The sequence below is a fragment of the Gracilinanus agilis genome, chromosome 5 (genome assembly GCF_016433145.1).
Source record: "Gracilinanus agilis isolate LMUSP501 chromosome 5, AgileGrace, whole genome shotgun sequence".
NCBI lineage: Eukaryota > Metazoa > Chordata > Mammalia > Didelphimorphia > Didelphidae > Gracilinanus > Gracilinanus agilis.
This window is the reverse complement of record NC_058134.1, coordinates 132819064-132833377: the sequence shown is the minus strand read 5'-3', so window position 1 is coordinate 132833377 and position 14314 is coordinate 132819064. Positions and strand designations below refer to the sequence as shown.

The following is a 14314-nucleotide window of genomic DNA, read 5'->3' as shown; positions in this document are numbered from 1 at the left end:
TTGCTGGACCTTCTTGGAGTATTTATGGGAGGACAAGAGAACCTGAATGGATTGTAATCTTCAAGGTTCAAGGAAATACCTCAGAGATAAAAATCACAGATCCACTGAAACGCTTTTAGCATTAATGAAAAGGCTGAAAGTGGGTCTGCCATCGACACAGCAGGGTGTTTAATCACTTTCATAGCTGGCCACTTGTCTTTTGATACCATTCTGGGACAAAGTGAAGCTGAAAAGGAACTTAAGAAAAAAATAGTAATTAACCTTTATATAGCGTTTTATGGTTTGCAAAGGACTTTATGGTTGAAATAGATATCATTTATTCTCCACAATGTCATGTTTAATCCCCTTTTTGCTGATGAGGAAACCAAGAAGGTAGTGGGTTGTTCACTCATTATCTAATGGCAGAATTCGAATTCTGGTCTTCCTGACTCCAAGTCCAGCACTCAAAACACTATGTCACTCTAGCAACAACTAAGTCCTACCTCGAAAGGAAGGTATTAACACTTCTAGAAACGTGGACAAAACCTCTATTCCAGTCACTAAGTACGTTCAGTAATATTCAAAGCTTTGCTAAACCTACTAGCGGGTGCTATTCCTGGAAGGAAGATACTGGCAAAGTGTTACGGTTTCAAAACAATCCAATTGTTTGCAGCCTCTCTGTCGCCTCGGTTTCAGGTGACCTGCATTATATCCCTCCCGTTATTCGCTTCTCACAAACCCAGCCAGCATACCATGGAGAGAGCCATCAGCTGAGAAACGAACTCACTGAGCCCTAGAGCCAGTGAAAAGTTGTATTTCGAGTTATGTCAAGTACCTGCCTACAACTCCCAGCACTCTCTGCACAAAGTCAACAAATAGACCGCGGTTCCTCATTTCAGATTTTGTGCAAGACTATTTGCAGTCGCTCCTGGGAGACGCAGTTTCGCTGTGAAGTCATTATGGTCGGTTCTTTCTCGACTGCTTCAGAAGCGAAACTACATTTCCCACAAGGCTGCTGGGGAAGGCACCGGGCAGGCCACGTCACTGCGGCGGCCGACCAATGAACGTGCCGGGCGGCGGTGAGGCGAGCGCCGTCAGGCGCCAAAGTGTTTTTTTTGCCCGAGCCGAGCGGCTGCTGCTAGCGGAGGCGCCATATTGAAAGGGACAAAACTCCGGCGACAGCGAGTGACACAAACAAACACCCGGACCCTCCCCCCATTTCCCCAGCTCTAAGGGCCGAGATGTTGTACCTAGAGGACTATCTGGAGAGTGAGTGTGAGGCGGGGCGGGAGCTGCCCGCGGAAGCGTCGGGCGGGCGAGCAAACGGGCGGGCGGGAATGGGGGGAGGCGGGGGGGATGTTTCTTTCTCACGGTAACTGGCAGCCTCGCTGTGGGCTACCGCCTCCCCCTCCTTCTCACGCTCGAACGTACGGACGTACGTGCGTAATTTGGCCCTGGCCCCGCCCCCTCTGACGGGCTCTGTCTCTCCGACAGTGATTGAGCAGCTGCCGATGGACCTGCGGGATCGCTTCACGGAGATGCGAGAGATGGACCTGCAGGTGCAGAGTGAGTGACTTTTCCCCGCTCTTGCTTGAACTCCAAGCACCTGTTCCCCTCCTGCCAGCGCCCCCTGCTGTATAAATGGCCCTGTGTCAGCAGTGCCTTTGGTCTGGTGGGGTTAGGGCAGATAATGAATGGGACTCTAGGAATGAACCTGCTCCTTTGGCAAAAGATTAGGGGAAGTCCTTCTTACACTTCATGCACAGGTTTTGGGCCAATTAGAACTGTGCGGGGAAACAACATGTTTCTTTAAGACCATCTGAGCTAATTTTTTCAACGGAATTCATAGCGTAAAACTTTGAGGAGTGACAGAGATGGGTGGAAGTTGATTACAGATGACTACAGATGCTATCAGTTCTATTTTATTCTCATACAGAAAAAATGTGACCAAGCACCAGCCTAGGCTTTTGTGGCTGCATTTCAAATACTAAGCTATTTTGTAATAATGAATATGGGATTTAAGGAAATTCATAGCCTTAAGTGAAAAGTGAATTGAATTGAAGTTTTCTTGTGGGAAGAATCTTGCCTACTCTAGTGGCGCAAATATGGGAACTTTTCCTAACATCAACTGTTCATTGTCAGTGACCAGTAACTTAACCCCCTACCCACTCCTTTGTTCTTTTCATAAGTGATTCTGCGAAAGAGCATGAAATGATTCTTAATTATGAAACAAGAGATAGTACCTCAAAATTGTGCCCCCATAAAAGAGACATTCAAGTTAATACCTGACTTTTTCCAGGGAAGAAGTCTCTATGCTCGTTTTAAAATATGTAAAATGGGGATAATAGCTGCATTACCTTGCCAATCTCATAGTTGTGAGAATTAAAGAAAGAAAGGGGAAGAATTCCGAAAAGCATAAAATGCTATAGTCATATGGAGGAATAGCATTAAAATCAGAGTTAGAGGATTTGGGTTCCACGCTTTACTCTGCCACTTAAAATTTAAGTGAACTGGGACAGAGTTCTTAACTTCCCTAAGGTTGTTTTTCTCATTTGTGTCTCAAAATTTCTTCTGTAAAATGGGGTAAATGATACTCTTTATTTCAGGAGATTACTGTCACAAGGTAATGAAAATGTTTTGTAATTAAAACACTATATAGGGACAAAGATTAACACCATGTTGTATATTATTCATCTTTTTAGTAGTAGTCCCTGACTTTTAATGGACAATACATATGAATAGCTGAGTTACTTGAGGACAGTTTTCAGAAAGACATATGCTTTGAGCTACTATTTTCCTTTGTTTTGTTGGTAGGTAGGATGTAGATTTAGTCCTTGTTTTCATCCTGCATCTCTGTAGATCTTCCCTTAGCTCTTTGCTTTCTCAGCATCAATGTCAGAAAGAAAGGAGATGAGGAGAGAGATATCATTAGGACTTACATAGCCTCCTATGTAGACTATGAAAGACATTATCCAGTAGGAACAGGATTATAAATGAGTTCTTCATGCTAACACGTAGAAAGCTGATAAAAAACTATTTGTAGCAGTCTCATTTCCTACTATTAAAAAAAATAACTGCATATTCTAGTTATATCCCAGGTTAAATAATTTTGTGGGGTAACCTGAGACTGTAAATACTATCTGTAACATTATTTCTTTGAGAAAATGTGCTTTGAATTCCAAACAGTTGATTTACAAAATAAATTTGAAATAAAAACATTTCTAAGGCTGGATACTACCAATACTCAGCTCATAAAAGTATATTACTAGAACTGGAGAGATTCTTAGAGACGATTTGAGTCCAAACCAGGAAACTCAGACCTAGAGACATGAAGTGTCAAAAGTCACATTATGGTATAAATAAGATAGACTATATAAATGGAGAGATTTCTTTAGATTTCTTTTTGTTTTTGAGGGGGTTGGGGAGGGAGTCCATATCTGTGATTTTGTTGGTGTGTTAAGCTCTCAATGAGGAAACCTGTTCTATCAAAAGAATTGTGAACTACTAACAACTATAGGAAAGAATTATCCAAATCAAGAATAATAAGAGAAATGTAAATCAAAACAACTCCAAGATTTTACCCAACAACCAACAAACTGGTAAAGATGACAAAAGATGGGAATGGTATATGTTGGAAGGGTTGTGGTAAAATTGGATAATCAGATAAAATGTTCATAGAGCTCTGAATTGGTCCAGACATACTGGTAAGCAATTTAATACAAGGCAATGAAAATGACTTTTAACGTCCTTTCCCTTTGACCTAGAAATTATGTTGCTGGGCATTTGCCCCAAGGAATATTCACCAAAATAAATATAGGAGTCTTTTTTGGTAGTAGTAGAGAACTGGAAACAAAGTACATATTCATCATCTGAGGAATTTGTGCTTCATGGATGTAATAGAATACTTTCTAAGGAACTATGAATATGATAAATACAGAGAAACATGGGAAAACTTGCATGAACTGATGTAAAGTGAAATAGGCAGAGCCAAGAGGAAGAATATGAACTATTACTACAGTAGTAAATATAAATGGAAAGAACAAAAGGAACAAAACAGTGAAAACTGAATGCTATGAAATTTTATGAACAAGCTTGTCCTCAGAGAGGAGAATTGAGAATACTCCTTTGCCCCCACCTCTATGCTTGTTTGCAGAAGTAGGGGTGGGATATGTGTATATACCACAATGCATATAATGTCTATTTAAGAAAATATATTGGCTAGCATTGTTGAATTGTTTTTCCTTCATTTTCTTTGAGGAATTTTTCTCTAACAGTGGAAGGAGGAAGGAAACAATGGGGAAAATAGGTTACAAAAACAAAAGATAGCTTAATTTTTTTTTTAAAGAAAAGAAACCTTACAGTACTCTTGTATATAACTCATCTGCAACTTACAGTTTTAAAGAGTTGCTTGGGAAACTGACAAAAAGCTTCTCAAAAGCTGGCTATCCACTATGCTATGCTGATATCTTTAATCTTTATGTATAAAATTAGTGGATTAGTCCAGATTACCCAAGATATATTATTTAAAAAAAAAATTTCAAGGCAATGGGGGTTAAGTGACTTACCCAACGTCACACAGCTAGGTGATATGTGAGGTGAAATTTGAACCCAAGATCTTCCATCTATAGGCCTGGCCCCCTATCCACTGAGCTACTTAGCTAAGGACCTGAAGATACATTATTACAGATTGGAATGTGTGTTCTGATAAATAAATTTACTTCCAGTCACATATGGCCTTAAGGCCAGTTTGGCAATTTCTGTACCTGTTTTTTAGGTTTTAACTCTAAGTAGTTTCTATTCAAAAATTTAAAATGGTAATATAGCCTGTAAATCTATGTTTGGATCAATTTCATTGAATGTTGAAGAAGTTTCTTATTTAACAAGGAAAACTAATTTTGAACTATTTGATCATTTGGGGGGAGACTTGTAGTTTTTTCTTCTATTCAGGAAATTAAGACATCCTATCATTTTGCTTTAAGATAAGATACTGGCCAGTGAAAAGGGACAAATGGAAGTATTTTTTTGGAAAGAATCTTGTAAGAAAGAAAGGCAAGTTATAAAATATGATGTACATTTTTATAAGGAAAAATTAATGTATTCAGGGTATGAGATTGGTGATATAATGATGACGGCTTCTTTTTTATGTATTGTAGATGCTATGGATCAACTAGAGCAGAGAGTCAGTGAATTCTTTATGAATGCAAAGAAAAATAAACCTGAATGGAGAGAAGAACAAATGACATCCATCAAAAAAGTATGTTCAGCATTGAAAATGGAACACTCTGAGGAAGATTGTTATTTTATTTTTTTAATTAAAAGAAATAATTGTTGGACTTTTACTGATTTTGGACAGATTAGATTTTCTAGAGTTTGACAGCATCAACAAAAAGAGTTATAGTAATTTAAATGCTTTCTTCATGATGTAATTTTGTTTCATTGAAAGTTGTGTCTTTCATTTGAAAGTTACAGAATTATAAATTATATAAAATATTTCTTTACAAATAATATATTTAAAATAATATTTTCCTTTCAATTCAATCTGTGCCATTTCAATATGGGTCATCAATGAGATGTTTATTGTATGGCATGAAATCATAAAAATTGAATGAAAAATCCCCAAGACTTCTGGCATACCCCATAGACTGCCAGGCATCTAACTTGATATGTGCTGGTTTCCAGACTGTAGGATTCCTTGAATTCTTACTAATTGTGCGTTACCTAAAATTCTAGCCTAGTCCTTTTTCTGTCCCTGTGCTGAACCAAAGCCTTTTCACACAGGTGCCCTCTTGACCAAAACTTGGTTATACTCCATAGGACCCTAAGGAAGGAAGGTTAAGAACAGAACCAGGACTGAATCATATTCCTGGCAGTCTACCAGATTTAGGACCAGAGCAGAATTGACCTAGGCTGTGGGGATACCTGAAGTTCTGGAGATCTTTATGCCAAAGATAATTAGACCCATCAGTCTCTGGTAAGGTCTGACACATCTTGTGGCAGGATGTTGCGGGGGGAGTAAAGCAACATAACATAAAAATTAATTGTGTTTTCCTTAAGTTAATTTTTCCTGGACAGTGATCTGATCATTGAACTGTATGAATTGATGTGTGAGTTTATGATTTTTACAGGGAATATATGATAGCTACAGATAGCTAAAAATTAGATAGACTTATTTTTTTCATATTAGTGCTAATGTCATTTTTCAAAAATTTTCTTAAAGGCTACATATTTAAAAATATTGTTTTATTTCAACTTTTAATCATGCTTTTTTAAAAAAACATTCAGTAGCCTCAAATAATTTCAATTTGAAATTGTAACTTTATATAGCTATTTTTCTTTCTAAAAGTTCTGAAGGTTTTAATTCTTTCTTCCTCATCCCACCCTCAAAACCTTTTTTAAAAATTCTTAACCTTCTGTATTAGAATCATTACTATGTGTTGATTCCAAGGCAATAGAGAGGTAAGGGTTAGACAATGGAGGTTAAGTGACTTGCTCTGTGTCTGAGGCCATATTTGAACCCAGGACCTCCTGTCTCTGGGCTTGGCTTTCAAACACCTCCTCCCCTTTTTTAAAAATGCTTTTTATGAAGGAATCTTTGAATTTAGAGGTTAAGTAAAATTCTGTTAGAATCAACTAATAACATCTATAAATGTGACTTACTAGCTATGCTAAATTTGAGTGAGTTGCTAAGCTTTTTTGCACCTCAAGAATTCTTATCAGTAAAATGCAAGGAGTTGGACTAGATCAATAATTATTCATTTTTTTTTTGTCTCAGGACCCCAAACACTTTTTGTTTAAGTGAGTTATAGATGACATTTACCTAATTAGAAGTTAAAGCTGATACATTTCAAAAATATGTATTAATTAGGTTAACAATATAAATGCTATACATATGATCATAAATAACATATTAAATTAACTATTTTCCAAAAAAAATTGATCAAAGTAGCATTGTTTTACTTGTTTTTTTCAAATCTCCTTAATGTCTGAATTGATAGAAGATAGCTGGATTCACAAATTTTGTAATACTGTGATATTGTTTTGGCTGGAAGAAAATTTGACCTCTCACCAAAGAAAAAAGAAGGCATATATATATATATAAAATAAGCTGTTAATGTCTAAGTATTATTATAAAAATAGTTTTGACCTCTTGGACTCCTTGAAAGGATTCAGTGATCCTTAGGAATCTGTGTGCCATACTTTGAGAACCCTTGGACTGAATGTCCTCTACCATTCCTTCTAGTTCTGATATTCTGTGAGCCCATGATTTGGAATCTTTAAGTGACCTTTTTCCTGTTTGAGGATGCTTTCAGGCTTTTACTTTTGTTTTATTAATACTTCTTATTGGACTAAACACTTTGGTTAGGGGGGATCTCAAAGTATAAGAGGCCTAATAATCCTGCAACAGTTTGACTAAGGTGGGTGAACTACATCACATCATTCTGGGCAATAGTGCCCCATCTGTCACTGACAAAAGTTTATTTTGAAGAATTCCACCAAGAACTTGAGGGTTTCCAGGTAAACTTCTGCTACACCAACATGCAATGCTGAGCAGAGGTTATATTGTTTATATATTATATCTGTGGCTGATAAGCAAACATTTGAAGAGCTGAAACATCTACTATAGACAGGAAAAAGAATAGATTTCTCCACAGTAATTTATTTCAGTACTAAGAGATTAAACAGCTCATTTCAGTTTACTTTTTAATGAATACTGAAGTTTTCTTTTAAATGTTTTTATAATAAATTATGATTGAACTGATTTACATACTGATAGACCATTGGATCATAGATTTAGAACCAGAAGGAAATCTTAGAGACCTCAAGTTCAGTCTCTTTATTTTGTAGATGAGGAAACTGACATCTAAATTTTAAAAAATTACTTGTTCAAGATCATATAAATATGAATATAACCAAGATTCATACCCAGTCCTCTTCCTCCAAATAATGATGACATTATTTGTCACTTCAGAATTTGTAAAGCTCCTGACATATTTTCTCATTTAAGCTCTATAACATGTAAAGGATAACAAAATTACAGAGAATAAAACTGATGCTATAACATTAAATGACTTTCCTTTGGTCACATATCTAGAAGGGGAATATTTGATTTCAAGTCTTTCCAACTCCGCATCTAGTACTCTGTGTGCTATACCACATTATCTCCCAAATCTAATGTCCTTGCCATTACAGCACTGTTATGTTAAGACAGTTTTGTCTCTGAAATATACATTTTAATTTTAAAGTTTGTTATTGACATTAACATATTTTTACACAGGATTATTATAAAGCTTTGGAAGATGCAGATGAGAAGGTACAGTTGGCAAACCAGATATATGACTTGGTAAGTAAAATTAAAGGATATAGAATCCAATTAAAACTAATCAATTGGATTTGTACTTGAATGTTTAATGGTATTTCAACTATGTTTGACTACCATTTATATATATATATATATATATATATATATATATATATTTTTTTTTTTTTTTTTTTTGGAAAATCAGTTTGGTTTCTAGTTCTGAATCTTAGGAACATGTTTTCTCCATCAGTAGCATTTGGGAAGAAGGGCCCCCTTTGAGGGATGAATGGATAATCTTGAGTGTCAGCATCTTATCTCTTCATGCCTCTACATCTGTTTAAAACAAAGTATCTCTAGATCAGTCATTTACCTTCTGCTCCAAGTCAAGCAGTTGTTTATGGTGATGGTGGGAATACAGCCTCTCCTCTTATCCTTTGGTATGGTTCATTTGAGAGTCAATTGCCAGGATTTCCTTTTTTTTTTTTTTAATAGCAAGTAATAAAGAATAAAGGTGTTAGTTAACAATAGAATAACAGTTTGAGATTTTTGCCCTGAGTCTTAATTGCTGAAGAGATTGATTCAGATTGCACACTATTATGTCTGCATACTCTTATTTTAACAATAGTTAAATTTTAACTTTTAATGCCTGTAATCTTTTGAAGTTAGTGAGCTTGCCTTCTCTAATGTGTTTAACATGAAAATATTCTTTCTCAGCATCATTCTGTTATTCTTCTAAAGTATTATAGACACAATAATGTTTTCGCATGACTATATAGTAATTTTTTTTTAATTGAAAAAATATATGAATAGAAATCTTGCTGTGTGTGTCACAAAGTAAGTCACGGAAAACAAAAAATTATTCTCTTTTTTTGACTTACACATTTAATGACTCATGTCCCATGTGGCAACTTGGGACAATAAATACCACCTCAAGCATCCCAGAAAACAAACACCTTCTAGGGGAGCAGTCATTATCAGGGGAACTGGATCAGTGTATTTCTATACTGTAAGCAGTGTTCTTGGCTTTTCATCATCCCTATTGCTACTCTATCCTGACTCATAGCTTCAACTAGAGCTTTTCATTATCAGCTCTATCTCTGTTGCTTAACTGAAGCCAGCCCAGACATTTCATGCCAAGCCTCTCATGTCTAGGATATAGCACAAGATTGTCATGAACAAGCAGCCTGTCTTTGAGGATCCCAGGAGTTATCCACCATCCCTGGGCCATTCTGCTTTGTTTCTTGTGGAGTCAGTACTTCTACCCCCACCCCTGCTCTTTCCTCAAACTCCTTTGCCTTCTAGTTCATCAACCTCCTCAACTGCTATGACTCTACTCACTTTACTCCACCCACTGATACTCTTCACCTTGTATCATCCTCGAAGTTCTGCTTGCATGATCCAGAATGCTAAAATTCCTCCATCCAATAACCTCCTAACCTTCTATCATTCCTCTGTGCCTCACACATATTAGACCTATTCTTTTTTTTTTTCTTTTTAACCTTTACCTTCTATCTTAGGATCAACACTGTTTTGGTTCCAAGGCAGAAGAGCAGTAAGGGCTAGGCAATGGGGGTTAAATTATTTACTCAGGGTCACACAGCTAGGAAGTGTCTGAACCCAGGACTTCCCATTTCTAGGCCTGGCTCTCAATCTACTGAGCTATCTGGCTGCCCCATAAACCTATTCTTTATCCTCTTCATAACTTCCTGTCTTCTCTCCCTTAGTGCTCTTTTGTCCATTGAGTCCTGAAGACAGTTCCCTTGCTCTAGCTTCACTATGTTCTCTTTCAGGTCTTCATAATTAACTATTTCAGACAAACTATCCTATACACTAGGATCACTTCCCTGCTTATCTTATTACCTCTTGTATCTTGTTCAACTTTGGTTTATACCCAGCAACTGATATCATCTCTCCTCTTATTTCAGTTCTGTTGAACAATTCCAAGGAATTCATATAACTATAATTACCAGTCCATTACAGATTTGTTATATTTAATTTCATCTTGGCTCTCTGTGCTAATAGGCATTCCTTTTGTTTTCTCTAACCCAGCCCCCTTCATGGTTATTTCAAACTTAGTCTTCTCATTACACCTCATACCATCTCACTCTCATTATAGGAAATACTTTGTCTCTAGGACTGACTATCTATCCACTAAATCACCGAATTGTTTCTGTGACCTTTTTCTTGACTACCATGTCTTAATACTCCCTCTTTTCTAGGGTTTTATGACACAATTCTCCTTACCTCTTTTGCTGCCTTTTCAAAGTTTTCTCAACTGGATTGTATCATTCTGTACTCCTAACCTTCAATATCATCTGGAATTTTTCCCTTCTTTTCTCTCTCTACATACTTTCATTGATCCCAGCCAGAGTCCTTTGCCTAAGTTGTAGCCCCAATGATCAATTGCCTATTAGATATTTTTCAACTGGATATCTGTTAAGTATCTTAAATTCACGATGTCCAAAACAGAATTCTTTATCTTTCCTCTAAAACCTCTCCTTCTTCTTTAACTTGCCTATTCTGTATGGAATAATATGATCTTTCCAGTAATTCAGGTTTATAGGCGAAGAGTTGTCTTAGCACTTCTCACTTTCCCTCATACTCACTACTCAGTCACTTTTTAAGTCTTAGATTCTTCTTCTGTTTTCTTAAAGCCATCCTTTCTCCTTGACTTACATATCCACCTCATCATCTCTCACCTGGAATGTTACATTAGCATCCTGTAATTGGTCTCTAGATTTTTCCTTTTCCAATGCACCTTACCCAGAGCTGCCATATTGGTATTGCTGAAACATAGGTTTGACTGTGTTACTTGCCTTCTCATAAAGCTCTAGTGGCTCCCTAGTCCCTCTAGGAAAAAAACACATTTGGCATTTAAATCCCTTTATCCAGCCTAACATTCCGGGTTTATTATTCATTTCTCTCTTTTACCCTAACCATGTTCCAGCTAATCTAACCTATTTGCCTTATATAACATTCCTTTTCCCATCTCTCTGCTGTCCCCCATGCCTGAAATGTCAGTCAATAAACCTTTATTAAGGACTTATTGTGTACCAGGCATTTGTACTTTCTTTTTATCTTTGCTTCTTAGAATCTCTAGCTTTCTTCAAAGTTGAGCTCAAGCACCAACTCCTGTGTAAGATCTAAAGCAATCCTTATGCCTGCAATTGCTAATATTCCTTCCCTTTATATTTTTTTTTTTTACTGTATGTTTGTGATTATTGTTCTGGGCAGCTAGGTGGTATGGTGCATAGAGTGCTGGACCTTGAGTCAGAAACATTCATCTTCCTAAATTCAAATCTGGCCTTAGATACTTAAGAGTTGTGTGACCCTGGGTAGGTCACTTAGCCCTGACCTTAGTTAGTCATCTATAAAATGAGCTGGAGGAGGAAATGGCAAGCCACTATGGTATCTTTGCCAAGAAAACCCTAAATGGGATCACAGGGAGTCAGGCATAACTGAAATGACTAAACAACAACAAATTATAGTTCCTCCTAGTAGAATGTCAGTTTTTTGAACCCTAGACCTTTTCTCTATTTGCTTAACACCTAGCATAAGCCAAGCACATAAGAGATGTTAAGTAAATATTTGATGAATGACTGAATTTATAATGTACTTAAGCATTTTAGTAGTGAATATTTAATTTATTTATTACTAGAACTGTTAATCATGTGTGTCCATGGTGGATTAGTATTGTATGAAAGTGTTAAAACAAGAAATACCTGCCTATATGAATTTACTTTTTAAGGAATTACAAATCCAAGATTTTGTCAATCTTGTTACTACTTCTACTAGTGCAGATTGCATCCCTTCCACATCCCTGAAGATGGTTTTCTTGAGTTAAATGTGGTCACCTGATTTTATTATGTGTTAGCTGGTATCCAGTGTGTATTACATGATACCCAGCTGACTAGATATCTCCAGACTTACTATACTGGTCTTTGAAAGACACAGTATATCATGGGAACCTTGGTCAGACCTTCTAGGTCTTATAGTCAGTCGGCACAGCTTTTGAGTCCCATGCATACCACACCATCATGTGGTACTGCAATATAAGATTGTAGTGAAGAAAAGAGATACAGAAAGCATAATCATTATAAATGTTATAGTTTAATTATAAATTAGTGTATGTGTGTGTGTGTGTGTGTGTGTGTCACAGTCATTTCTCGTGTTACCTGTAACATTAAAATGTTTTGAAATCTTTAAGCCAAGATTCATTAGTTAGCTTTTAGGTGCTTTGGTTTTTAAGACTGTAAATTGAAGAGTAGATACTTGGTCTTTATTGGTAGAAGGAATATTCCTCACCTGGGGGAATTCCCTTTGATAAATGAGATTCACAAATATAGACCTTGTCTCCTTTCCATCTATTATGGGAATTTCCTGGCAATGTGTGAAAAGGAAAATTTCACAATTCAGTTACTAGAATCGCCATTTAATGAAAAAAGAAATACTCAAATTGAAACAGTATTGATGACTTAAATCTCATATAAACAAGCATATAAAAATTGAGGAAAACCATTTTATCTTTTCATTTGGGATTGAGACTAGTTGGGATAATGATATTATCAGACTTAATACCTTTTTGTGTGATTATTTTATATAACCAAATCCCTAAAATTTCTTAAGGAGTGATATAAAGTTTTTAGCATTTGCATACAGAATTGATTATAGTATTGAGATCCTTGAGTCTGGGCAACCTACAAAAGAATTTGAAGGATCTAGAGCAGGGGTCGGCAATGTATGGCTCTTTCTGCGGAAGCCACAAAGTCCATTTTTTTTTTAGGTGCTGTTACAGGAGCTCGCACTGTGAACACTGTACAGCTCTCACGAAATTACATTTTAAAAAATGTGCCGTTTATGGGTCTCACGGCCAAAAAGGTTGCTGACCCCTGATCTAGACATTAGGTTATACAGTGGCATTAGTTCAGGCCTTACATAAGGCCAAGCATGTGATCTAGGCATTAAGTTAGAATTAGTATAGTGACTATTAAAAACATATGACTGGGGGCAGTAGGGTAGCTCAGTGGATTGAGAGTCAGGCCTAGAGACGGGAGGTCCTTCCCAGCTGTATGATCCTGGGCAAGTCACTGGACCCCCATTGCTCACCCTTACCACTCTTCCACCTAGGAGCCAATACACAGAAGTTAAGGGTTAAAACAAAACAAAACAAAACAAAAAAGCAAAGCATATGACCGAATGGATTCAAGAACTGCTACTGAGAGGGAATCGGCAACATTTGACAATAGAATAAGGTCACAGGCAGAGCAGAAGAGTTTAAATCACCGTCAAGATTTTTGAGAATTGGAGATGGGAGGGTATGTTTCTGTCATTGGGGAGGGGTGAAGTTGAAATCAGTGCTTGTTTTGCGGAAGTCATCCTGATGAGTGTGCATACAGAGACACTGATTTTGATTTTCCCTTTGAGTGTGTGTGTGTGTGTGTGTGTGTGTGTGTGTGTGTGTGTCTATATATGGTTGATTGGTGAGTATTCACCATATCTATCCCAAGCCACACTGTTCCTGATGATTCCTCCTGGCTATTTTCATTCCATGTTCCTTTCATTTCCTAACTCATTACACATCACCTGTCCCCTTCTCCATCCTAATTCTTTTAGGAATAATAAGGCATCACCACCATTCCTAAAAAGATGTCAGCCAAGGTCTCCACTCATTTTCCACATGACTTCCTTGAACAAATTACTCTTTCCTGACTACTACACCTTGTTAGAGTGTAAGCTCCTTGAGAGTAGGGGTTGTCTTGCTTTTTGTATTTGTATTCCCATCACTTAAGACAGTGCCTGGTATGTAGTAAGTGCTTAATAAATGCCTTTTCATTAATTTCCTTTTGTTAAATATGCTGAATTTGGTATTGGTAGGAATGTGACTATAAGGTAATGTGATTAGTTTTTCATAAATGTACCAGAACTTAAAATATTCAAATGAATGTTGTCCCATTGTTGCTGAGAACATTTATGGAACTCATTGGAATTGCCTTCAGAGTCTGTGTCACATTTCAAAAATGTCTTCAGGGTGGTAAA

At 36.8% G+C, this 14314-nt stretch overlaps 1 protein-coding gene across 2 annotated transcripts in view; it reads left to right on the top strand.

The window, feature by feature from the left end:
- Positions 1 to 1127: 1127 nt before the first annotated feature.
- ING3 (inhibitor of growth family member 3) overlaps positions 1128 to 14314 on the top strand; it is a 53429-nt gene continuing 40242 nt past the window's right edge. For both annotated transcript variants that reach the window (XM_044677423.1, XM_044677422.1), the window contains exons 1-4: positions 1128 to 1248; positions 1474 to 1545; positions 5133 to 5233; positions 8255 to 8320. In XM_044677423.1, the coding sequence (XP_044533358.1) occupies positions 1221 to 1248; positions 1474 to 1545; positions 5133 to 5233; positions 8255 to 8320 (267 nt within the window). In that variant the 5' untranslated portion in view covers positions 1128 to 1220. The remainder of the gene's footprint in view (positions 1249 to 1473; positions 1546 to 5132; positions 5234 to 8254; positions 8321 to 14314) is intronic.